This window comes from Budorcas taxicolor, chromosome 5 (genome assembly GCF_023091745.1).
Source record: "Budorcas taxicolor isolate Tak-1 chromosome 5, Takin1.1, whole genome shotgun sequence".
NCBI lineage: Eukaryota > Metazoa > Chordata > Mammalia > Artiodactyla > Bovidae > Budorcas > Budorcas taxicolor.
In genome coordinates this window covers 138234274-138258698 of record NC_068914.1, presented here as the reverse complement: position 1 = coordinate 138258698, position 24425 = coordinate 138234274, and the positions used below count along the sequence as shown (strand labels likewise).

The following is a 24425-nucleotide window of genomic DNA, read 5'->3' as shown; positions in this document are numbered from 1 at the left end:
CGCCTGGTGGGCTACAGTCCAAGGGGTCTCAAAGAGTTGGACATGACTGAGTAACTAAGCATGCTAAATTTCAAATTGATATTGAGTATGGAGGAAAGCAGATAGGCCATGTCAGACTTGAAGCCTCTGAAGCAATTCACACAGTTGTTCAGTTGCCGAGTCGTGTCTGACACTTAGACCCAGGTTCAAAGCAGAGACACTCAGTTTCTACCACTCCAAGGTCACCTGTTGCCCCGCCCATCCTAGGAATACCTCTGCTGGGTGTTTGATGAGAAATAGGTTGTTTGAGCCCACAGGTAGATCATGGTCATTTGGGGAGGCATTTGAGTAAGTGAGGAGCCGAATACATTCCAGAAGGTATTTCTTGCAGACTTAAAAAAAACAAGTTACTTATAAAACAGATACAATCTATACAATAGGAAGATGAAGGTAGAGTACAATGTCAAGGCAGAGATGAGCTATCCATATTAATAAAGAACTAGAATAAACATGAATTCACCATGGCTAGAGTCTGGTTTCAAAGCTGATAGGTTATCAAGTCCTCTGTGGTTGTTTTCACTGAACTCTGGGAAAAGGTCTTAGAACTGACTCCCATACATAAGTTAAACCAGCACTTCTTTTTAAATGGGAGGAGTGGTTCCAAGGTCTCGGGAAAACAGTCTCATGTTGAAATAGGAAAACACTGCCTGTTTATAGATGACAGACAAAAAGGCAATTGTTTAAAGGCATGTGGTCTATCACTGTCATCTTCACCTAAATGAAAATAAACACCCATGGCAGAATGTATATAAGGTGGAATGAGAAATCCGTCCAAAGAAGAGTTATTAATCAAGAATCATGGGATTTAAGACTTGGGAAGGACCTTAACAAACAAGTTCCACTTCTGCACTTCCATAAATTAAAACCAAGGTCGGCAGAAGGTGGACATCTTGTGCAGGTATTATCTTCAAGCTCTGGGCACTGAAGGCTCATTCCCTGAGGGTATGGAACGTGAAGACAAGAGAATTGTATGTGGAAACTGGAAGCCCTGATCTTTGAGAGATAGGCCAGTAAACAGTAGCCCTGAAACAGCTGCTTAGGGTGAACAGAGAAGTGGCAGGAAAGCCACGCAGGGTGATGTAATGGGAGCCTGGGAAGGCAGGAGTTTTAGGAAACAGTAAGCAGTAGTATTAAACAGTAACAAGAGTTCTAAGAACTGGGAAGGAGTCATTAGATTGGTTGGTTACTGATCAGTGGTGTATGTGTGGTCAGTCATGTCCAACTCTTTGCAACCCCATGGACTATAGGCCAACAGGCTCCTCTGTCCACGGGATTTTTCAGGCAAGAATGCTGGAGTGGGTTGCTATTTCCTCCTCCAGGGGATCTTCCCGACCCAGGGATCAAACCCTCATCTCTTGCATCTCCTGCACTGGCAGGTGGATTCTTCACCACTGGGTCACCTGGGAAGCCCTGACCTTTGTAAAATCAGTTTCAGCAGTATGATCACAGTGAAAGATGTTTAAGCAATGAATAGGAAGTCAAAAAAACAAGTTAAGACACTGAGGCCAGAGTCCATGTTCAATAACCTTGGAGAAAAGAAAAAGATGGAGTGGTGGACAAAGAAATGCTCAGGGGAAAAGGTCAGCAGAGAATGAGAGGAATCCTTGAAACAAGGATTGCAACTACTTTGGGGAAGACAAAGCCAACTGAGGTCTATGCTCTGACTGACGGATCAGCCTTGACAGAAGGAGACACCCAGTTTGTTCAGAGATAATACAGATGATAAGGGGGTGGTTATACGGTACATGGGCTTCCCAGGTGATGTTAGTAGTAAAGAACCTGCCTGCCAATGCAGTAGACGTCAGAGATGCAGGTTCAATCCCTGGGTCAGAAAGATCCCCTGGAGGAGTGCATGGCAAGTCACTCTAGCATCCTTACCTGGAGAATTCCATGGACAGAGGAGCCTGGTGGGCTACAGTCCATAGTATCGCACAGAGTCAGACATGTGACTGAAGCAACTCAGCATGCAGCATGCATACGGTACAGAAAGTAAGTGGTTCTCTCAACTGTATTTTTATTTTCATGATTCACTTTCCAAAGCATGTAGACTTTCTTTTGGTGATGACATAAGCTTTAAAAATTCCCCTTCCCATATTGCCTGTGTTAAATTGTGAATGAATGGGTGTTAAACAGTGAGTTCTAAGCCTTGATCCCTCACTGGTGAAAATTCAGGCCAGCTCTTGTGGGCAGAACAGATCTTCCCACACACTGCCTCACCCTCATCCTCCACTCACTGAAACAGTCTCCTCATTCTCCAGATCATTCCACCAGCTACAAAAGTTAGGTTCTCATACCATCAGGAAGGCCCCCCAGGTGGCACTAGTGGTAAAGAACACCCCTATAATGCAGGCAGCATAAGAGACATGGGCTCGATCCCTGGGTCAGGAAGATCCCACGGAGGAGGGCATGGCAACCCACTCCAGCATTCTTGCCTGGAGAATCTCAATGACAGAGGAGCCTGGCAGGCTACAGTCCATACGGTCACAAAGAGTCAGACATGACTGAGGCGACTTAGTAGGCATGCAAGCAAGCATGCATGCTTGCCATCAGGGAACTAAGATGAATAGGGAGGAGTTTAACAATTTTAGAGCTTGTGAAAGCTGGCAGTTTCTTAACCTTGCCAACTGTCTATTACTTTCTTTACCTGGTTTCTGCCAAAGGCCAAAGCAAATAGCAAGTGGGAAAAAAGGGTGATGGCAGAGAAGAGCCCTCTCAAGAAAATTAAGAGAAAAAGAGAGAGAAAGACTTACAGTAGGCAGTATTTACTGCTGAAATTAAACTAGAGACGCAATTTGGAAAGAGAGCTTGTTCCCAGAATTAATGACTGCTCATATGTGTTTGGGATATGAACTTGAGCAAACTTCGAGAGATAGTGGAGGACAGGGATGCCTAGTGGGCTACAGTCTTTGGTGTCACAAAAAGTCAGACATGACTTAATGACTGAAGAACAACAACAACAACGTAAGTGTTTAAGATTATGTGGATGACCTGTTGTATCGGATGATCTGAACAGGCTTCTCTCTACGAACACACACACACTATGTCTGTTAGAGTCCTTTCTTGAGAACCAAAAGCTCAATGGACAAAGTCAATTATGAGTCATTCTTCCAGTAAGAGACCAAAGAAATGTTCTCTGAAAAGCCACGTTACCCTGGCATTTTAGCAACACCTGCTTAGTACTCTTTACTTATAAAATCTGAGATCTGTTTTTCAAGTTGGACTAGATACATTTTTCACTTCCACCATTTTGCCCTTCACCTGAAAGGTCTGCAAACCTTTCCTCAGGTGTGGAACACTAAAGGTTCTCAATTACTGAGGAGCACCACAATCCAGTCATTTAAATTCACCCTGGAGGTGCTGGCAATATCTGTCTCACTTGAGGTCAGGCACATCCCAGCCTTCACAGTCCTCCCTGATTTTAGACGTGTCGAGTGACAACGAAATGAAGCAGAACCCTATGGCCCTTCCCCCCATGTCCTCTGCCTGCCTTTTGTCTGTGGAAAAACCTTAGCCAAAGAATGCATTTAATCAGAGAAGTGAGAACATGAAGAAACAAAGGAAAATAGTCAAAGGAGACCAAATAATAATAATGTCGTCATTAAGCAAAGTCAAGGACCCTTAGTTCCTTCTCAAGGGTTGTAGATAAGATTCTGAGCCATATCCTGTGAGCTGTCTTATAGATACTGAAAGCCCTACCAGGTAGAGAAATTAACTACAGGATGGCCAGACTGTAGCTGTGACATAAGCTGCCACAAGTCCGAGAATTGGCCTCAAGGACATGGAAACACACTGACCTGGGAACTGAAAATTAACTACCAAAAGCAATCAAGATGATGCTGGTCAGACCATTGATGACCAATTTCAAGATGACTGTCACAGCTGACTGTGTGGTTTCTGCATGTAGCCCCCTCCCTCTGTCTTTAAAAATTCACGTGCCCTGACTGGGGTACAGGGGAGTCAGCCTTTAGACAGATGTCCTCTCTCCCTGACTGGCTGCCAGAATCCAAAATAAAGCAAACCTTCCTTTCGACCAATCTGGTCTCTTTATTGACTTTTGAGCAGCAAGCAGTTGAACTCTGCTTTGGATAACAATAATAGAATTCTTCTCCTTGTAAAGACGCATTTATTCAGCACTCAACACATACTTGACATTGAGCTGGTTGCTGAGCATATCGAGATTGATGAGATATTACATTGGCCCCTCAGGATCTCATATAGACAAAAAAAAGGAGCAAATGTATTTTTTAATTTCTCCGATCTTATTTCTCTGGAAGTCAGATATCCTCCCTTGGAATATCAAGACCTCTGACATATCCCTTGCCTTGTGTATTATCAACAGCGCTGCTTTACCATAAAGAAGCAAAAGAGGACATAAAACCTGATATGCAAAATGAAAATCTGAGCTAAAGAGAAAGACGCTTCATCTAATAGAGCCACACAGGAGAACAGGAGATATGCCAACCGCCCCCTCCCCCTCCCCCCCGCTCAGTCAGTAACAAAGCACAATAAAAAAGACACACAAAGACACACACACACTACTACTACCACAACAAACACCTTACCTGACTTGCCCACGCCTGCTCTCCCAAATATTGCCAGTTTGACCTCTGCACTTTTAGCCATGCTGGGTGGTGGTAGACAATTCACTGTGGTTCAAACTAAAGAGCTGAGAAGATCTTTTTGGTTCCAGCCCTGGGATTCACCATATCATGGTAAATCTGCAATCCTTAAACAAAAGAGATTTGTGAATTCACAAATGACTGGAGAATTTCATATTTATTAAGTATCTTCTATGTGCCAGAATCATTGACTTGATCAGTATCTTCCCTGTTGATCACCACCACAATCCTGCAAGAGGGCTTGAGCAATTTACTGTAAACCATTCAACTAAAAAATGATAGTTCCAGGACTTGCTCTTCAACCTGTCCGGTTCTAAAACATACCTTTTTTTTTTTTTTTTTACATAAGATAGCATTTTCAAAAGCACTCCTCAAAGAATGTTTTATGTCAGTAATTGATAACAAATCCTTGTCTGTGAATACAAGCATTTATCATGTGCCTGTAAACACCCAATATACAGACACGCACGATAGGGACAGTCACATTTGGAATTCTATTTCCCTTTGGGCTGACTAATACACATTCCTACTAGCTAACCCCACTGTAATATGATTGAATTTGCCTTTCAAGGTTTAAGTTTTATCTCCATTCACTAGATCACAAGGTCAAGTCATGTCACAGATACCCACATTCCTAAAACTGGTATATAACATCTAGATATTTTTACATTTTCCTAGGCACAATGCCCTGGGACACAAAAGATAAATGCTATTAGAACAACCTCAAGTACATTAGTTTATGGCATTGTCCTAATACTTGGGTGTTCAGTCATGTCTGACTCCTTGTGACCCCATGAACTGTAGCCCGCCAGGCTCCTCTGTCCATGGGATTCTCCAGGCAAGACTACTGGAGTTGGTTGCCATTTTCTCTTCCAGGGGATCTTCTGGACCCAGAGATCAGAAACCCCTTCTCCTGCATGTCTCCTGCACTGGCAGGCAGATTCTTCACCACTAGTTCAGTTCAGTTCAGTTCAGTCACTCAGTCATGTCCGACTCTTTGCGACCCCATGAATCGCAGCACGCCAGGCCTCCATGTCCATCACCAACTCCCGGAGTTCACTCAAACTCATGTCCATCAAGTCGGTGATGCCATCCAGCCAACTCATCCTCTGTCGTCCCCTTCTCCTCCTGCCCCCAATCCCTCCCAGCATCAGAGTCTTTTCCAGTGAGTCAACTCTTCGCATGAGGTGGCCAAAGTACTGGAGCTTCAGCTTTAGCATCATTCCTTCCAAAGAACACCCAGGGCTGATCTCCTTCAGAATGGACTGGTTGGATCTCCTTGCAGTCCAAGGGACTCTCAAGAGTCTTCTCCAACACCACAGCTCAAAAGCATCAGTTCCTCGATGCTCAGCTTTCTTCACAGTCCAACTCTCACATCCATATATGACCACTGGAAAAACCATACCCTTGACTAGACAGACCTTTGTTGGCAAAGTAATGTCTCTGCTTTTGAATATGCTATCCAGGTTGGTTGTAACTTTCCTTCCAAGGATGACATTATGTAAACATAAGCTTCCCAGGTGGCACTAGTGGTAAAGAATCTGCCTGCCAATGCAGGAGATGTAAGAGATGTGGGTTCAGTCCCTGAAGACCCCCTGGAGGAGAGCACTGCAACCCCTCCAGTATTCTTGCCTGAAGAATACCCTCGACAGAAGAGCCTGGCAGGCTACAGTCCATAGTGTCACACAAAGTCAGACACAACTGAAGCAACTTAGCATGGATGCAAGCCCACTTTATATTACGGGTACTTTAGGAATGACACCAAGGTCCTTGGTACCATGGAAATGCAAAATTGGAAAGAGTCTTGGAGTTAATTAAAAAAACATCCTCCAGCCATCACAGGAGCCCTTTCATATGACCAGGCAACCATCTAATAACCACTCAGGGTCAAATTTACCACTTCCAGAGGTGGGGGGAGGAGCAGCATAACATCAACTTTTTCTTTCCTTTCACTCGGAGCCCTTCAAGTACCTAGCAATTACTAGGAGCCTTTGTCTCATTCTAGACATCTACTTTCTAGGAAAGTGAGACCCAATCCTCTTCCTTGGTTCTACACGGAGACGTCTGTTCTTGTTTATGCTTTTTGACCCTCATCTTCCCTCTTGACCATATGCAGCTCCCTTCTCTGGCATTTGCCATTTTAATCACTCTAAAAACAAGGCATCCTCTGCATTCAGCCCCTTGAAATGTGACCTGACAAATGACCCAGCACAAGTTGCATGGGATTCTTCCTCTTCTTCAACAAGGCATGGTGGTTATATTCATATTAAGGCTCACATTTTTCACATGAACTGCAGGCTCCCCCATTCTGAACTTCTGCAATCGATGTTTTCATCTTAAATACAAGACTTCACTTTCAAGTCTGTTATCTAAACATATGAACCGCTCCTGCCAGAGTTTTGGCATTTAAAAGAGCTTTTCCAGAGAAAGAAAAAAAGGAAAAGTTCTTCTGAAAAAGTATTTCTACAAAGACATTAACATGTAATTGTTTCCTTCCCTGTGCATCTAAACCATTGACCTCTGCCTCACAAATTCTGTATTTGCTGACTTCCACAGTGTCAGAGCTTCCTCCGAAGGACAGAAAGGTCAACATTAACATTGGCTGTTGTTTACTTCATCAAAATAATGAAAAAACTCCTTAGTGATCATTAGTAGCACAAAACACAGAAGTTGTAACATCTGTAATTTGTCCAGTCCCACACTTTCAGCTAAAGATAAAAGAATTTTGTTTTCATTTTATGTGCATTAATTAAGAAAAAAAAAAAAAAGAAAAGGCCTCTATGTTTAAGGTTCAGTGCTTCATCACAAAAGCATCACAGAAGCATAATCTATTGAGATATATTAACTAAATGAATTCCAAATAAGAATGGCAAGCATTTCTTTGAAACATAGAACATGCAAGTGTCTGGAGCTTGTATTAACAACAATTTGCTATCTCATGCAGGACTGCTCATTCCCATGCCCATAAAAATCCAAATAATTTACTATCTGATTTATGCTTCAAGAGAGTAGCCATCAAATGTGTTTGAAAAAAAAAAAAAAAAACCACTTGTTAAGTCAAGTTTTTCAGTAATTCCCAAATGGCCTCAGAGGCATAGGAACTTCACATTAGAAAGAGAAATTGTGTGGGTTGAATGTTTCATATGTAATATAATAAAGATACAGCTAGTTAGTGTCAATTTTATGTTATGTTAAGAAAAAATCCTTAAAGGGAGACACAAAACTGACATACATCTTTGAACATTTTCTCACATGAATATGTGAAAAAGTTACATTTGATAAAGACAGGAAACAAAGATAAATGTGTCAGTTGTATTAAGGTACCTGTTGCCAAGTCTCTGATGTTCAAAATAATTCATGATCCAGGACCTTCCATAACATGGATGGAAGAAAACATTTGTTTTCATGTTGTTGGGCAGAAGTATTCTGCCTGGGTCTCGAAGCTGCCATTCAGTTTTTAGGTGGACAGTGTTTTAATAGGACAAAAAATTTTTCTCAGTTCCTATCACTACTAAAGCTAAAATTACAGGTAAGAGGTTCATTTCAGAGATTAAAGGTGTACTGATCTTTTTCCTAAACAGAATGGTACCAAAAGAAAGCTTAGGAAGACTCCAAATTCTGTTACTGTTAACGCATGCATTCAGTCATCCCACATTCATGCTAGTCACAAATGGTCATCTTCAAAGAGCTTACAATCCAATAGGCCTATGACAGTTCACTAAAAGCTGATCTTATTTATTTTTTAAAAAATTTATTCATAATAAATCCCTCAACTATTATACTTACCACAGTCCTTGCTTTCTACGTCTTCTTGTGGGGAAGGGAGGAGGTTGGGAACACAAGCATCTTTATAAGGTAATAGTTGTTTCAACTTCTGTGTTTATGGTCTCAACAAAATAAAGTGCAGGTGTTTAGGGAAACAAAGAATCTAATCTGACGGTGGGGATGAGATTCTCTTTGGGCCACTCCTTCTCTAGCTCTGAAAACAAGTTTTGCCAGTCTCATTACCAGGAATTGTCCCTTATCTTATCACAACGCAGCACGCACGGGGAGGAGGAAGATGGTAGGAGACCCCTGGCTATAGCGTTGCTCAGAAAGCAACAGGTATCCTGGAATGATAAAGAAGCCCATCGTGGACTGCAGGTCACTTGCTCTCAATCTAGGCGGCGATGGAACCTGAGTCAAAAGGACATTTCTGATCTTAGCCCCGGACGGAGGGCGCTGTTAAGCCCCTGGCGTTGGCGCTCATATCACCCTCTCGGAGACCCCCAACCCCCGCCTGGGAGGACCCAGGGACCAAGAGGACCGCCCCAGAGGCCGAGCGTTCAGGGGCTCCGAAGGGTCTGCAGGAAGTCATCCCGAAAGGGCCACCTGGGCACGTGCGTTACACTCACCTGTTCACACTCTCCAGGCCCGGGAGAGCCGCGGTCCCCTGGCAAGTTCGGAAGCTGTTCCCCGGGACCGCTAACCCTCCCACGTTGCGCAGCGCAGTCTGAGGGGGGCGTTTCCCAGCCGCTGGGCTGAGATCGTGGGTGGGAGCGGCGGCAAGCGCTGGCGGAGCGGCCGGGGGCTCCTCGCTGCCGCTCGCTCCGACTAGCGGCCGAGGGACTGCGGCAGGACCGAGCTCAGCCCGGGAGGCCGCCGGGATGCTGCAGTGCGGCGCTCCGGCGCCCCCTACCGGCGCCAGCCCCCGGTTCCCCCCGCGAGGCTGCCTCCAGCTGCAGAGTGCGAGCATCCAGCATCCATATACCCGCCTTCGCTGCACCCCAGCCCCACTCAGTTCCCGGCCTCTGGGTTCTCACAGAGGGACCTCGCCCCTTGGTTAAAACCTCGCGTGTGAACGCATCACTGCGTGATGTTTTCTATTCCCTACTTCAAACCATCCTCGCACCATCCTTTAGAGGCATGTTTAATTATCCCCATGAGACTCAAGAGAAAACAGAGGATAAATAACTTGTCCTGGGGCTTCCCTGATGGCTCAGCGATAAAGAATCCGCCTGCAATGCAGGAGGCGCGGGGTCGGTCCCTGGGTGGCGAAGATCCCTCGGAGAAGGAGATAGCAACTCACTCCAATATTCTTGCCTGGGAAATCCCATGGACAGAGGAGCCTGGCGGGCTATAGTCCATGGGGTCGCAAAAAGTCTGACACGACTGAGCGCAAAACTTGTTCCCAAGGCTAGTAAACGGTTGGAATGAAATTCGGGCCGGATTGGAAGCAGAGATACTAGAAGAGACATTAGTTCAGTTCAGTCGCTCAATCGTGTCCAATTCTTTGCGACCCCATGAACCACAGCGCCAGGCTTCCCTGTCCATCACCAACTCCTGGAGTTTACCCAGACTCATGTCCATTGAGTCGGTGACGCCATCCAACCATCTCATCCTCTGTCATCGCCTTCTCCTCCTGCCCTCAATCTTTCCCAGCATCAGGGTCTTTTCAAATGAGTCAGCTCTTCGCATCATGTGGCCAAAGTATTGGAGTTTCAGCTTCAACATCGGTCCTTCCAATGAACACCCAGGACTGATCTCCTTTAGGATGGACTGGTTGCATCTCCTTGCAGTCCAAGGGACTCTCGAGAGTCTTCTCCAACACCATAGTTAAGAAGTGTCAATTCTTCAGCACTCAGCTTTCTTTGTAGTCCAACTCTCACATCCATACATGATTACTGGAAAAATCATAGCCTTGACTAGACGGACGTTTGTTGGCAAAGTAATGTCTCTGCTTTTTAATGTGCTGTCTAGGTTGGTCATAACTTTTCTTCCAAGGAGTAAGCGTCTTTTAATTTCATGGCTGCAATCACCATCTGCAGTGATTTTGGAGCCCCCCAAAACAAAATCAGCCACTGTTTCCCCATCTATTTCCCATGAAGTGATGGGATCAGATGCCAAGATCTTAGTTTTCTGAATGTTGAGCTTTTCAGAAACTTTTCACTCTATTTTAAGCCAACTTTTTCACTCTACTCTTTCACTTTCATCAAGAGGCTCTTCAGTTCCTCTTCATTTTCTGCCATAAGGGTGGTGTCATCTGCATATCTGAGGTTATTGGTATTTCTCTCGGCAATCTTGATTCCAGTTTGTGCTTCTTCCAGCCCAGCGTTTCTCATGATGTACTCTGCATATAAGTTACATAAGCAGGGTGACAAAATACAGCCTTGACATACACCTTTTCCTATTTGGAACCAGTCTGTTGTTCTATGTCCTAACAGTTCTACTGTTGCTTCCTGACCTGCATATAGGTTTCTCAAGAGGCAGGTCAGGTGGTCTGGTATTCCCATCTCTTTCAGAATTTCTCACTGTTAATTGTGATCCACATAGTCAAGGCTTTGGCATAGTCAATAAAGCAGAAATAGATGTTTTTCTGGAACTCTCTTGCTTTTTCCATGATCCAGCGGATGCTGGCAATTTGATCTCTCATTCCTCTGCCTTTTCTAAAACCAGCTTGAACATCTGGAAGTTCACGGTTCACATATTGCTGAAGCCTGGCTTGGAGAATTTTGAGCATTATTTTACTAGCATGTGAGATGAGTGCAATTGTGCGGCAGTTTGAGCATTCTTTTCCATTCCCTTTCTTTGGGATTGGAATGAAAATTGACCTTTTCCAGTCCTGTGGCCACTGCTGAGTTTTCCAAAGTTGCTAACATATTGAGTGCAGCACTTTCACAGCATCATCTTTTAGAATTTGAAATAGCTCAACTGGAATTCCATCGCCTCCCCTAGCTTTGTTCATAGTGGTGCTTCCTAAGGCCCACTTGACTTCACATTCCAGGATGTCTGGCTTTAGGTGAGTGATCACATCATCGTGATTATCTGGGTCATGAAGATCTTTTTTGTACAGTTCTTCTGTGTATTCTTGCCACCTTTTCTTAATATCTCTGCTTCTGTTAGGTCATACCATTTCTGTCCTTTATTGAGCCCATCTTTGCATGAAATGTTCCCTTGGTATCTCTAATTTTCTTGAAGAGATCTCTAGTCTTTCCCATTCTGTTGTTTTCCTCTATTTCTTTGCATTGATCACTGAAAAAGGCTTTCTTATGTCTCCTTGCTATTCTTTGGAACTCTACTTTCAAATGCTTATATCCTTCCTTTTTTTCTTTGCTTTTCACTTCTCTTCTTTTCACAGCTATTTGTGAGGCCTCCTCAGACAGCCATTTTGCTTTTTTTGCATTTCTTTTCCTTGGGGATGGTCTTGATCCCTGTCTCCTGGTCTTGATCCCTGTCTCCATCCATAGTTCATCAGGCACTCTGTCTGTCAGATCCAGTCCCTTAAATCTATTTCTCACTCATAGGGATTTGGCTTAGGTCATACCTGAATGGTCTAGTGGTTTTCCCCACTTCAGTTTAAGTCTGAATTTGGCAATAAGGAATTCATGATCTGAGCTACGGTCAGCTCCCAGTCTCATTTTTTGCTGACTGTATAGAGCTTCTCCATCTTTGGCTGCAGAGAATATAATCAATCTAATTTCAGTGTTGGCCATCTGATTATGGCCATGTGTAGAGTCTTCTCCTGTGTTGTTGGAAGAGGGTATTTGCTATGACGAGTGCGTTCTCTTGGCAAAACTCTATTAGCCTTTGCCCTGCTTCATTCTGTACTCCAAGGCCAAATTTGCCTGTTACTCCAGGTGTTTCTTGATTTCCTGTTTTTGCATTCCAGTCCCCTATAAGGAAAAGGACATCTTTTTTGGGTGTTAGTTCTAAAAAGTCTTGTAGGTCTTCATAGAACCGTTCAACTTCAGCTTCTTCAGCATTACTGGTCAGGGCATAGACTTGGATTACCGTGATACTGAATGGTTTGCCTTGGAAACGAACAGAGATCATTCTGTTGTTTCTGAGATTGCATCCAAGTACTGCATTTCAGACTCCTTTGTTTACTATGATGGCTACTCCATTTCTTCTGAGGGATTCCTGCCCACAGTAGTAGACATAATGGTCATCTGAGTTAAATTCACCCATTCCAGTCCATTTTAGTTCGCTGATTCCTAGAATGTTGATGCTCACTCTTGCCATCTCCTGTTTGACCACTTCCAATTTGCCTTCATTCATGAACCTAACATTCCAGGTTTCTATGCAAGATTGCTCTTACAGCATCGGACCTTTCTTTCATCACACGTCACATCCACAAGTGGGTGTTGTTTTTGCTTTGGCTCCATCCCATCATTCTTTTTGGAGTTATTTCCCTACTGAGCTCCAGTGGCAAATTGGGCACCTACCGACCTGGGGAGTTCATCTTTCAGTGTCCTATCTTTTTGCCTTCTCATACTGTTCATGGGGTTCTCAAGGCAAGAATACTGAAGTGGTTTGCCATTCCCTTCTCCAGTGGACAACATTCTGTCAGACCTCTCCACCATGACCCACGTACTGAATTTAATGGAAACTCATATCTGTACATTTGAGAAAGTTCCAAAAGCCTTACACTCTCCTTGAAAGATCAGCATTTATAACAGTTGAATTGAAGTCACTGTCCATCGTCCTCAAAACCTAGCAAAGATAATATTCGTGCTATGCTAGATCACTTTTCACATCTCTTTATCTCATTTGGTATTTATACCCTCTAAGGAGATCCAACCAGTCCATTCTGAAGCAGATCAGCCCTGGGATTTCTTTGGAAGGAATGATGCTAAAGCTGAAACTCCAGTACTTTGGCCACCTCATGTGAAGAGTTGACTCATTGGAAAAGACTCTGATGCTGGGAAGGATTGGGGACAGGAGGAGAAGGGGACGACAGAGGATGAGATGGCTGGATGGCATCACCGACTCAATGGACATGAGTCTGGGTGAACTCCAGGAGTTGGTGATGGACAGGTGAGCCTGGCGTGCTGCAATTCATGGGGTCACAAAGAGTCGGACAGGACTGAGTGACTGAACTGAACTGAACTGAGGTAAGCACTCATATTTAAAATTATTACCTTTTCAGAGATGAGGAGATGCATTTCAGAGAGGTTAAATGATTTTCCAAAGACTATGACACTTCTGGTTAGAGGAACAGAAAACAGCTAGGTTATTTTTTTCCTTTGAAACCTAGGTATCCTTCGCAAGATACCAGGTGGACTCCAGGAAACTATCACATAGAGCAGACAGGGACCTGGGGCTGAGTGTACAACCTGCAGTGTGTTCTTGATGGGAGAGATGTAAGCAGGGAGGCTGTTTCCAGGGCTGGTTCACCTGAAAAGCCACTGCAGCCATGAGTTGTGGGCCACACTGACCAGAGCAGTTGGGTCTGGGACAGAGGCAGGGATCTCCTTGCAGCTTAGGAGTTGTCCTAAGAATTCTTTGAGAAATCAAATACTGTCTCCTCTGAGACTTTTCTGATCACAGACCTATGTCCTACTGCTAAATACACACTTGCATTAGATGACCCAACTCGATGTCTCCTAGCACCCCGTGCTCCATCATTACATTGGCATTGTACTCATTTTTATTTCTCAGTCTTCTCCATGAAACTTTGACATTCCTGAATGTAGGGATATAGCATAATTGTCTCTGTACCTCCAGGATCTACAATCATGGTGGCACATAGTGGGTGTTCAAAAAACCGTTGAGTGAATGAAGAAAACAAATTGGGACTGTGCATATTGGATTTATTTGCACATGCTTAATTTGGGATAGAATAGCCAATAAGAAGTTGAACATATGAGTCTGAAGCTCAGGAAGGAGGTCTGAGGGAGAGATTGAAATGTCTCAGCATACAGGAAGTGTTCAAAGCTTCTGTTGTGGAAAGAATGATCCAGGTAGATTATATGGAATTTTATAGAAATCCAGTTACATGGAATTCTGTGGCTTTAAGGTGTTTAGGTTTCACATGTTAACTTCCTTGCCTATCAAACCCTGTATTCATGGAAAGAAAGAAAAAAGAAAGTGATTATGCTCAGTCATGTCTGCCTCTTTGTGACCCCATGTACTGTCCATCCATGGAATTTCCCAGGCAAGAGTACTGGAGTGGGTTGCTATTTCCTTTTCCAGTATTCATGGAAGGAGTTACCAAAAATATCTGTATTTACATATCTGTATGTAGATATCTATTTTCCTATTTACAGAGACTTAAGTTGAACTCCTACTTTGCCACTCTTATCTAGTTGGAATTATTGAAGAGGGTCCAAGCCAGGCTCCTTTTGTAACAGTTCTTGGAAACTTGTCTACAAAATCTGTTCTCTCCATCCTTCTACTTAGCCCATGTAGGTAAGCCAGCATTCCCCTTTCAATAAGGGAAGCACTTGCAGGCATACCTACAGCTCTTGACGTGCTGTACCCAGAGATGAAGTAGCCACATTGGAGCCTGATACCCGTTGTGTGATATTTTCAGCACATACATGCGTGCTCAGTCACTTTAGTTGTGGCCAACTTTTTGTGCCCCTATGGACTGTAGATGACCAGGCTCCTCTGTCCGTGGGATTCTCCAGGCAAGAATACTGGAGTAGGCTTCCATGCCCTCCTCCAGGGATTTTTCCCCACTCAGGGATCCAGCCTGTGTCTCCTGTAGCTCATGTGTCACAGGCGAGTTCTTTACCACTGATCCACTGGAGAAGCCTCAATATCTTCAGTAGCCTATATTCTGTGAGAGTAATGTCGCAGCATATTTGCTTGCTAGGCAGCAATAGCCCTCGGGAGAGCTCCTGTTATCCTCTGGTCCCTCAGCCTGACTTCAGGCTTAAGCGAAAACTTCTAACAAACACAAAATTAGTAGATGAATCATCAGTATAAGCCCAAAATACCCATTACAGACTGGAATGTGCGTGTGTGTGTGTGCGTGTGTGTGTAGTTGCTAATCAAGTTCATTGCAAATAACTGGAGTAGTTGAAAAATACAGAGAAGAAAATCACACTCCAAATGATGTCATCCAGAAATAACCACTGTTATCATAAGAGAACCTCATTAAAGATGCTTTAGAACATAAATGAATCAATGGATGGATATACTGATATTAAATGGCATGTAGATATGCTGAGGGCTATCATATCCTTTTAATAATAAATAAATGCTATTTTTTAATTTAATAAATACACTAAATTAAGCAGAAGATAAAGAAATGAAAGTGAACCTTAAAAGATTGTCTTCACTTTAGATATTTACTCACTTTGAAAGTAAAAATGTTAGTCTCAGTCGTGTCTGACTCTTTTTGACCCTATGGACTGTAGCCCGCCAGGCTCTTCTGTCCATGGAATTTCCCAGACAAGAATACTGGAGAGGGTTGCCATTTACTTCTCCAGGAAATCTTCCTGACCCATGGATCAAACCCAGGTTTCCAACATCGCAGGCGGATTCTTTCCCAGCTGAGCTACAGGGGAAGCCCCTATATGGTTCATATTTAACCACATATTTTAGTCAATGTCAGTTGACTTCTTGCCATTTAATAAGGAGGAAATTAGCCTCTTACTTTCCCATCCCTCTTCCTATATTTTTAGTTCTGTATTATTTTTTATCAAGATTTTATAATATTTGCATTTGTTCTGTAACTCTAAGTCCCAAAGGGCTTTAAACTTAGTCCTATAATTAAAATAAATAAATTTATTCAATTATTTTGCTGTAGTTTTTCTACTTGTGATTATTTTGATTCATCCCTTTTCATTTCTTCCTGATGTAATGTTCTCAAGAAAGTCTTGGATGGGCTGTATTGTATAATGGAGTATATTCAACTGTTTCTTTCTTTGCTATTTTTAATTTATTTTGTTATTACTCGTCTTTTGTTCATGTGATCCCCTTCCTCATTTTTTCTTCAAAAACATATTTTTCTGTTTATTATATTGTTTATTTTAATCAGATATCATATTTGCTGCAATACATAATAAAGGAATTCTTCCTGGCTCTGTTCCTCCCTTATCTGAAACCTGTTTGTTTTTTACTGTGGAGCCATGGCTTGAGGGCTAAGCATTTCACTCTGTCTATCATGCTGAGATGTGAAGATAAAGCAAAGAGGAGAGGTCACTGCAGTTTCTGTGTAGCCTTGTTAATGGCCGAGTGCCAGGATTTAGCGTAGGCAATCAGGATCCACACTATTCCAAAGAAAAGATTCCCCCAGGCTTGAGAGGCTTCATTCATTCTCAGAGCCCTCTACACTCTCTCTTAAGCCGTTCCCACTCACCCTGTCCCTCCTATTAGAACAGGAGAAGGATAGTTGCTCAGTTTATTTCTCTCCAAAATTGGAGGTATTCATTATTGGTGAAAAGAATACTCAGGATTTGATGACTCACTGAAACTGCTTCAGGAAGTCAGAGCCTGTCTATACCATAATCTGTTGTTTCATTAGCAGATTCATTTTAAAGTTTTATGGCAAGAAATCAAAACCACATCCTGATTTTGTTGCTACAAATGACATTTTTTTTTGGTCTGTGGATGGGCGTTATTTTTGTTATTCTCTATTTAATTAGATATTGCTCATGCTCAGTTGCTTCAGTAGTAGGCAAAGGAAATTCTAACTTGGGCCATGGCTGGACTTTCCCTCTGTCTGGGAACAGATGTAAAATCTTGTAGAAGCTGGTCACAGAGAGAGAATTCCAGATATTTGCATAGACATGCCCCTGGGACCTTGGCCAGTCCATGAGCTTGCCCATTGTCTCATGAGTCTCTGGGAGACCTAGGAGAAGAACAGCTGTGTGGTGTCTGAAAGCTGGGCGGAGATTCCAGAGATCTCAGAGTCCTCTAAGAGACACTGGAGTTGACCCAAGCCAGAGTTCAGAGAACTTGGTGAACATCCTGGATGTTTGTTTGACTGAGACTTCAGTAGGCCCATATCCTAGGAGTGAGAGTCATGCGTGGGAATAAGAACAAGAATCTAAGAAGAATGGTAAATGTGAAATACATTCCCTCCCCTGAATGAAAACTAAGACGAGGCCTTGAGAGGGACAAGCTAATCCACTGGTAAATTAACTGCCTGCTAAAACAAAACTGTTGAGAAAGAGAACACGATCCAGAGCTTCTCTAATCATCATCCATAATGTCAGACATTAGCATTTGTCTGCTTGGGCCGCCACAGCAAAATAACATAGACCGAGTAAAGTAAACAACAGAAACTTATTTCTAACAGTTCTGGAAGCTGCAAATTTCAAGATCAAGGTTCTGGTTAAGTAGGTTGCATTAGGAGGCCTCCTTCTTCTGCTGGCTCTTAGGTGGCTGTTATTTCACTGTGTACTTACACGACCTCTTCTTTGAGACTGCAGAGACCCTGGTATCTCTTCTTACTGTGCTCTGTACAGTGCTCAGTTGCATCCGACCCTTTGCAGCCCCGTGGACTGTAGCCCACTAGGCTCCTCTGCCCATGCAATTTTCCAGGCAAGGATACTGGAGCAAGGTACCCTTTCTACTTCAGGGGATCTTCCTGATCCAGGGATCGAACCTGCTTCTCTTGTGTCTCCTGCATTGGCAGGTGGATTCTTTGCTGCTGCTGCTGCTGCTGCTAAGTCGCTTCAGTCGTGTCCGATTCTGTGCGACCCCATAGACGGCCGCCCATCAGGCTCCCCCGTCCCTGGGATTCTCCAGGCAAGAACACTGGAGTGGCTTGCCATTGCCTTCTCCAATGCACGAAAGTGAAAAGTGAAAGTGAAGTCACTCAGTCGTGTCCGACTCTTAGCAACCCCATGGACCGCAGCCCACCAGGCTCCTCCATCCATGGGATTTTCCAGACAAGAGTACTGGAGTGGGTTGCCATTGCCCTCTCTTTACCACTGTTCAATTAAGTTCAGTTGCTCAGTCATGTCTGACCCTTGGCAGCCCCATGGACTGTAGTACTCCAGGCCTCTTTGTCTATCACCAACTCCAGGAATTTACTCAAACTCATGTCCATTGAGTTGGTGATGCCATCCAACTATCTCATCCTCTGTCATCCCCTTCTCCTCCTGCCCTCTATCTTTCCCAGCATCAGGGTCTTTTCAAATGGGTCAGCTCTTTGCATCAAGTGGCCAAAGTATTGGAGTTTCAGCTTCAACATCAGTCCTTCCAATAAACATTCAGGACTGGTCTCCTTTAGAATGGGCTGGTTGGATCTCCTTGAAGTCCAAGGGACTCTCAAGAGTCTTCTCCAACACCACAGTTCAAAAGCGTCAATTCTTCAGCACTCAGCTTTCTTTATAGTCCAACTCTCACATCCATACATGACCACTGGATTCTTTACCACTACTGGCACCTTATCTCCTCTTATGAGGACACTAATCCTGTCAAATCAGGGCCCCACTCTTAAGGTCTCCTTTAATCCTACTTCTGTAAAAGTCCTATGCCAAAATGGAACCACATTGAGGGGTGGGGCTTCAATATACGAAATTTGGAGGGACACAGACCTTTAATCTGTAGTACATACAATAAAAATTACTAAAAAAAATGGTACAGATGAACCTATTTGCAGGGCAGAAATAGAGATGCAGACGTAGAGAACTGACATGTGCTCACAACAGGAGGGAAGAGGAGGGTAGGTCGAACTGGGAGAGTAACATTAACATGTATACACTACCATGAGTAAACTGACCGCTAGCGGGAAGCTGCTGTATGGCACAAGGAGTTCAGCTCGGTGCTCTGTGATGACCTAGAGGGGTGAGGTGGGATGGGGAGGTGGGAGGGAGGCTCAAGAAGGAGGAGATAAAAGCATACATATAGCTGATTCACTTTACTGGACTGCAGAAATTAACACAACGTTGTATAGTAATTATACTCCAATAACAAAATAAAATAGAATAAAATTACCAGATAAGCAGGAAGCATAAAAAGATTTACCTCTAATAATATAGAGGTAAAAGTCAATAGGAGCAGGCAAATAGATGACTTAAACCTTGGAGTAACTAGACTAGAACTTCAAAATTTCTAGGATTATTTTTCTAAAGGAGGTAGTGAACAAATACATAAACATACAAAATATTTACTATACTTTGTCCATTTTTGGATTTTAATAGAGAAATAGAACCTATAAAAATGATGAAGCCCAGACTGACCAACACGGAGGAGTAAGAAGATATGGAACTCACCTCCCTCCCACCACAAACATGTGCAAAATACCCACCACAAACATGTGCAAAATATATCAACATATGGAACAATTCTACTGAAACCTAACTCTAAGCTAGTGAAGTCGCTCAGTCGTGTCCGACTCTTCGTGACTCCATAGACTGTAGCCTAACAGGCTCCTCTGTCCATGGGATTTTCCAGGCAATAGTACTGGAGTGGGTTGCCATTTGCTTCTCCAGGGGATCTTCCTGACCCAGGGATCGAACCCGGGTCTCTCACATTGTAGACAGACGGTTTACTGTCTGAGCCACCAGGAAAGCCCAACTCTAAGCTAGCAGGACTCAAATGCGACCACGGCTATGTGAAAGACACATGTATGATCAGGTAGGAAGGGAACAAATGCAACCTGTGCCCCTGGAAGGTGACTCAGAGGAAAAGGGAGATTACGTAGGTAGGCAAACACCTGCCCTGGAGAATGAGCTGTGTGAGCCACAGACTGGAGACACAGTTCTGGAGTCCTCCACGGGAGAGACAATTCCTCCCAGCACAGTGCATGCATGCTCAGTCGCTCAGTTGTATCCAACCCTTTGTGACCCCCATGGACTATAGCCTGCCAGGCTCCTCTGTCCATGGGATTTCCCAGGCAAATATACTGGAATGGGATGCATGGGTGGACCTAGAGAGTGTCATACAGGGTGAAGTAAGTCAGAAAGAGAAAAACAAATATCGTATATTAACATGTATATGTGGAATCTAAAAAAGTGATACAGATGAACCTATCTGCAGGGCCGGAAGAGAGATGCAAATGTAGAGAACTGACATGGAGACACAGTGGGGGAAGGGGTCGGTGGAATGGACTGGGAGACGAGGATTGCCATATATACACTTCCATGTGTAAAATAGATAGCCCAGGGAGCTCAGCTCAAGGCTCTGTGCTGACCTAGACAGGTGGGATGGGCGAGTAGGGTGGGAGGGAGGCCCAAAAGGGAGAGGAATATGTGTATACATACAACTGATTCACTTGGTTGTACAGAAGAAACTAACACAACATTGTAAAGCAACTATACACCAAAAAAAAAAAAAAAGACAACAGAACCCATTCAAAGCAGGAAAGGAATAGTGTCTTTAGGTACTGATAAGGAATGAACTCCAAGATATGTTGTTAAATGGGAAATAAAGAGCAAACCAGTATGACACAATTTGTATGTTTTGAAATTGTCTTTATACACACGCATGTGTCCTCATGCATATGTAGACTGTCTCTGGAGGGAGGGTATACAAGCCACCGGTACAGTGGTTTCTTCTGGAAAACTGAACTGAAGGCTTGAAGAGGTACTTACCTATCATTGTATACCATTTTTACTTTATTAATATTTTATTACATCTATGTAATTGCCTGTGAAAAAATTTAAATTTAAGTTAAAATATAAAAAATATCAGATGTGTGGTTTAGTCGTTCAGTCATATCCGACTCTTGTGACCCCATGGAGCTCGCCAGGCTCATCTGTCCATGGGATTCTCCAGGCAAGAATACTGGAGTGGGTTGCCATTTCCTTCTCCAGGGGATCTTCCCAACCCAGAGATCGAACCCCGGTCTCCTGCATTTCAGGCGGTCTCCTTATAGATTGAGCCACCAACGTAACTCTTTAAGAGGAAGGGAAATATATATATATAGCTGATTCCCAAATATGCTGCCCTGTCTCCAGGATGGGGAGAACTCTTTAGTACTAACCTTCCACCCACACTGTTTGGGCTGCCATGAGAGTCTACAAGTATACCATACCAGATGCCCTTTGACTTGACTGCTGGCAACCTTTAGGAACCTTGACTTTGCCCCATGGCCAACAAATAACTCTTTGACATAGTTCCACTTCTCCATTTCCTGGCAATTGAACCATCCAAGTTGACTCAATACCAATCAAATTCCCCTCACATTTACCACTGTGCTGAATGTACTCCCCTGAGGCTGAAAATCTAGCCAGGCTTCCTGGAAAACTGGCCCCAGTGCAGCACAAGTACAGAAAATCTGCAGAAATGAACCAAGATGTACCATTGGCAAATGAGGATTTGAGAACAAAGGATGATAACATTTCAAAAGTGAATTCCTACTATTAAGGATTTTAAAGAAAACAAGAATCACTTCTTTCTGTTCATATTTATTAGAGCAAATCATGTGTGGTATTTATGCCAACTAAGTAGTTAAATCAAGCTTTCCCTCAGCCAGAACTGATTTTCACAGACATTAAACCAGGGGCAAACAAAAATAGCTCTGGATGGCAATAATTGCTACTTTATATGATCAAGAAAGTATATCTTTGTGCCAGAAAGCCTCTTTTCTACCAGGCAGAAACCTAATTACCATTGTTTCCTAAAAAGAAATTGATACATTGATTGATATTTCTAGATTCCAATGTTTAAAGTTGCTTTCTAGACTTTAGAAAATGCTAAAAATTATCTTTCAGTCCAAAATGGCTTCAGACAACAATGTTCCAGTGATGGATAAAATATTGTTTACGCCGTTTGTCTTAGTTTTGAGCCTTTTCAAAGGGAGAGAATGCAACTAAACAACTGTGAAAATTAATCCTGAATCCTAACAGCTAAATCTTCGTTTAAAATTATATATACAATTTTCTAGCTCCACTAGATAATTTGAACCACAAAGTCAAAACAGAATTTATAATTAAAAGCTTCTCAGAGCCTAAGCTCTAATAAGGTAAGTTATATGACATTCTTTAACTAGAAAACGATGCCCTGCTTAGAAAGCAGATGGAGAAATATTAATTCAACTTTTCATACTTTCTCAAATTTTTCTTGTTGTTTGGAGTATGATATACATTGCATGCATTCTTTAATTCATTTGTATATTTACTCATTCCAGACAAACATTTTTAAGATTATTCACTTTATTGCTGCTTGGGCAGTAGAAACCATCAGTATATAATATACTTATTCTACCTCAGCCTAAAAATGGATGTCTCTGCTCAAATGTCAACTTTCTGAACCAAATGAGAGAAGCAGCAGTTATGTTTAGCAGTTCGATAAATGGGAGTGAAAATGAATACTGGCTGATTTTCTAGTAGTTTTTGTTTGGCTGGTTGGTTTTTTGTTTTTATTTTCAATTATGCTTTTTTGTTTCAGTTCTTCTCCCAGTCCCACGAAAACTTTCAGACTGAAATGTGCCCCATGGTGCTTTCCATCTGTTAAATTTTGTTACTAATCAAATGAACTGAAGACAATTGACTTGTGTCTAAAGGGTTGCTTCGTGAAGCTTTTGGTTCTCTGGCACTTTTAATTTTACTATCAATTCTAGTAGGTCCCAACACGTCCCAACAACTAACGGACGAATGGACTAGGTCTGTCCAAGAACTAAAGGAACCAAAGGAAGATTCATCTCTGCTCGAGAAGGATCGATGGTGGTAAGACTTCGCTTTTATTCTTCAACCTGCTATGATACCAGCCTTCTATTTTTCGCCTCTGCTGCTGCTGCTGCTAAGTCGCTTCAGTCGTGTCCGACTCTGTGCGACCCCAGAGACGGCAGCCCACCAGGCTGCCCCGTCCCTGGGATTCTCCAGGCAAGAACACTGGAGTGGGTTGCCATTTCCTTCTCCAATGCATGAAGGCGAAAAGAGAAAGTGAAGTCGCTCAGTCGTGTCCGACTCTTAGCGACCCCATGGACTGCAGCCTACCAGGCTCCTCCATCCATGGGATTTTCCAGGCAAGAGTACTGGAGTGGGATGCCATTGCCTTCTCCACTAAGCTCCTTCAAAAGTTCCTCCTTACCTTATGAATACTGAAGCTTCTTAGAGCCTTTAAATGGGTCCCTCTGCTCTCTCTCTGCCTAAATTTTCTCAGGTAGTCTGATACTATAAATGTTATCTTCACTACTGTATAGATGACACCTATATTTACATAACACAATGATGACTATGAGAAGAATCCTCTTGCCAATGTAGGAGTAAGATCCCATGAAGAAGGGCAAGACAGTCCACTCCTGTATCCTTGCCTGGAAAATCTCATGGATGGGGGAGCTTGGCAGGCTACAGTCCATGGGATTGAAGAGTCAGACATGACTGAGCAGACATACGCAACACACACCTCTAATACTTGATGAGACACTGTTTCCCACTAAGGAGTATCTTCCTGGTCAATATCTCAGCTTGATTCTGTAAGGTTTCAGTCACTTTTGCTCAATTGGTCTCATTCTGCTTCTAAAACTCAGACCCGTTTATTTGAAGACTTTGATCTCCTGTGAGGTTTAGCTGTTCTCCCCACTCCACCAGCCAGCAGGCTGTTGGCAGTTCACGTGGCTCTGAGTGGAAGGAATTGGTCCTTCCTGACTGTTTCCCTCACTGGATCTGGGGTAAGAAGAGACCAGGGTGACAGAGTGCTCTCCTCTTTGGCCACCTTTGCAAGGCCTCCCCCATCTCCTTGTTTGCTTGGTGAATGCTTTTCCATCTCATTGTCTGCGACCTTCAGTGGCTGGGCGGTAGCACTCTCTTGGGCATCACTGGTCTCTTGTAACATAAGCCATGTCTTCCATCTCCCTGCCATAATTATTCCCACTGTATTCTTATGACATATGTGCCTCTTATTCCACATGAACAAGCATACAATCTCATCCTTTCTCTAGGACCTCTCCCACCCCTGAAGGGAAATGTGAGACTCCTCACATCTCAGAAGCTGGGAACCCACAGTGGGGTGGAGGTTGTCAATATCCATTCCCCTCTGATTCTTTATGCAGCATACTAAGTTGCTTCAGTCATGTCCAACTCTTTGCAACTCCAAAGACTGTAGCCCACCAGGCTCCTCTGACCACGGGTTTCTCCAGGCAAGAATACTAAACTGGGTTGC

At 43.3% G+C, this 24425-nt stretch overlaps 1 protein-coding gene across 1 annotated transcript in view; it reads right to left on the bottom strand.

The window, feature by feature from the left end:
* RERG (RAS like estrogen regulated growth inhibitor) overlaps nt 1-4662 on the bottom strand; it is a 130655-nt gene extending 125993 nt beyond the window's left edge. The window contains exon 1 of the mRNA XM_052641111.1: nt 4602-4662. Coding sequence (XP_052497071.1) covers nt 4602-4662 — 61 coding nt within the window. The remainder of the gene's footprint in view (nt 1-4601) is intronic.
* Nucleotides 4663-24425: the final 19763 nt, after the last annotated feature.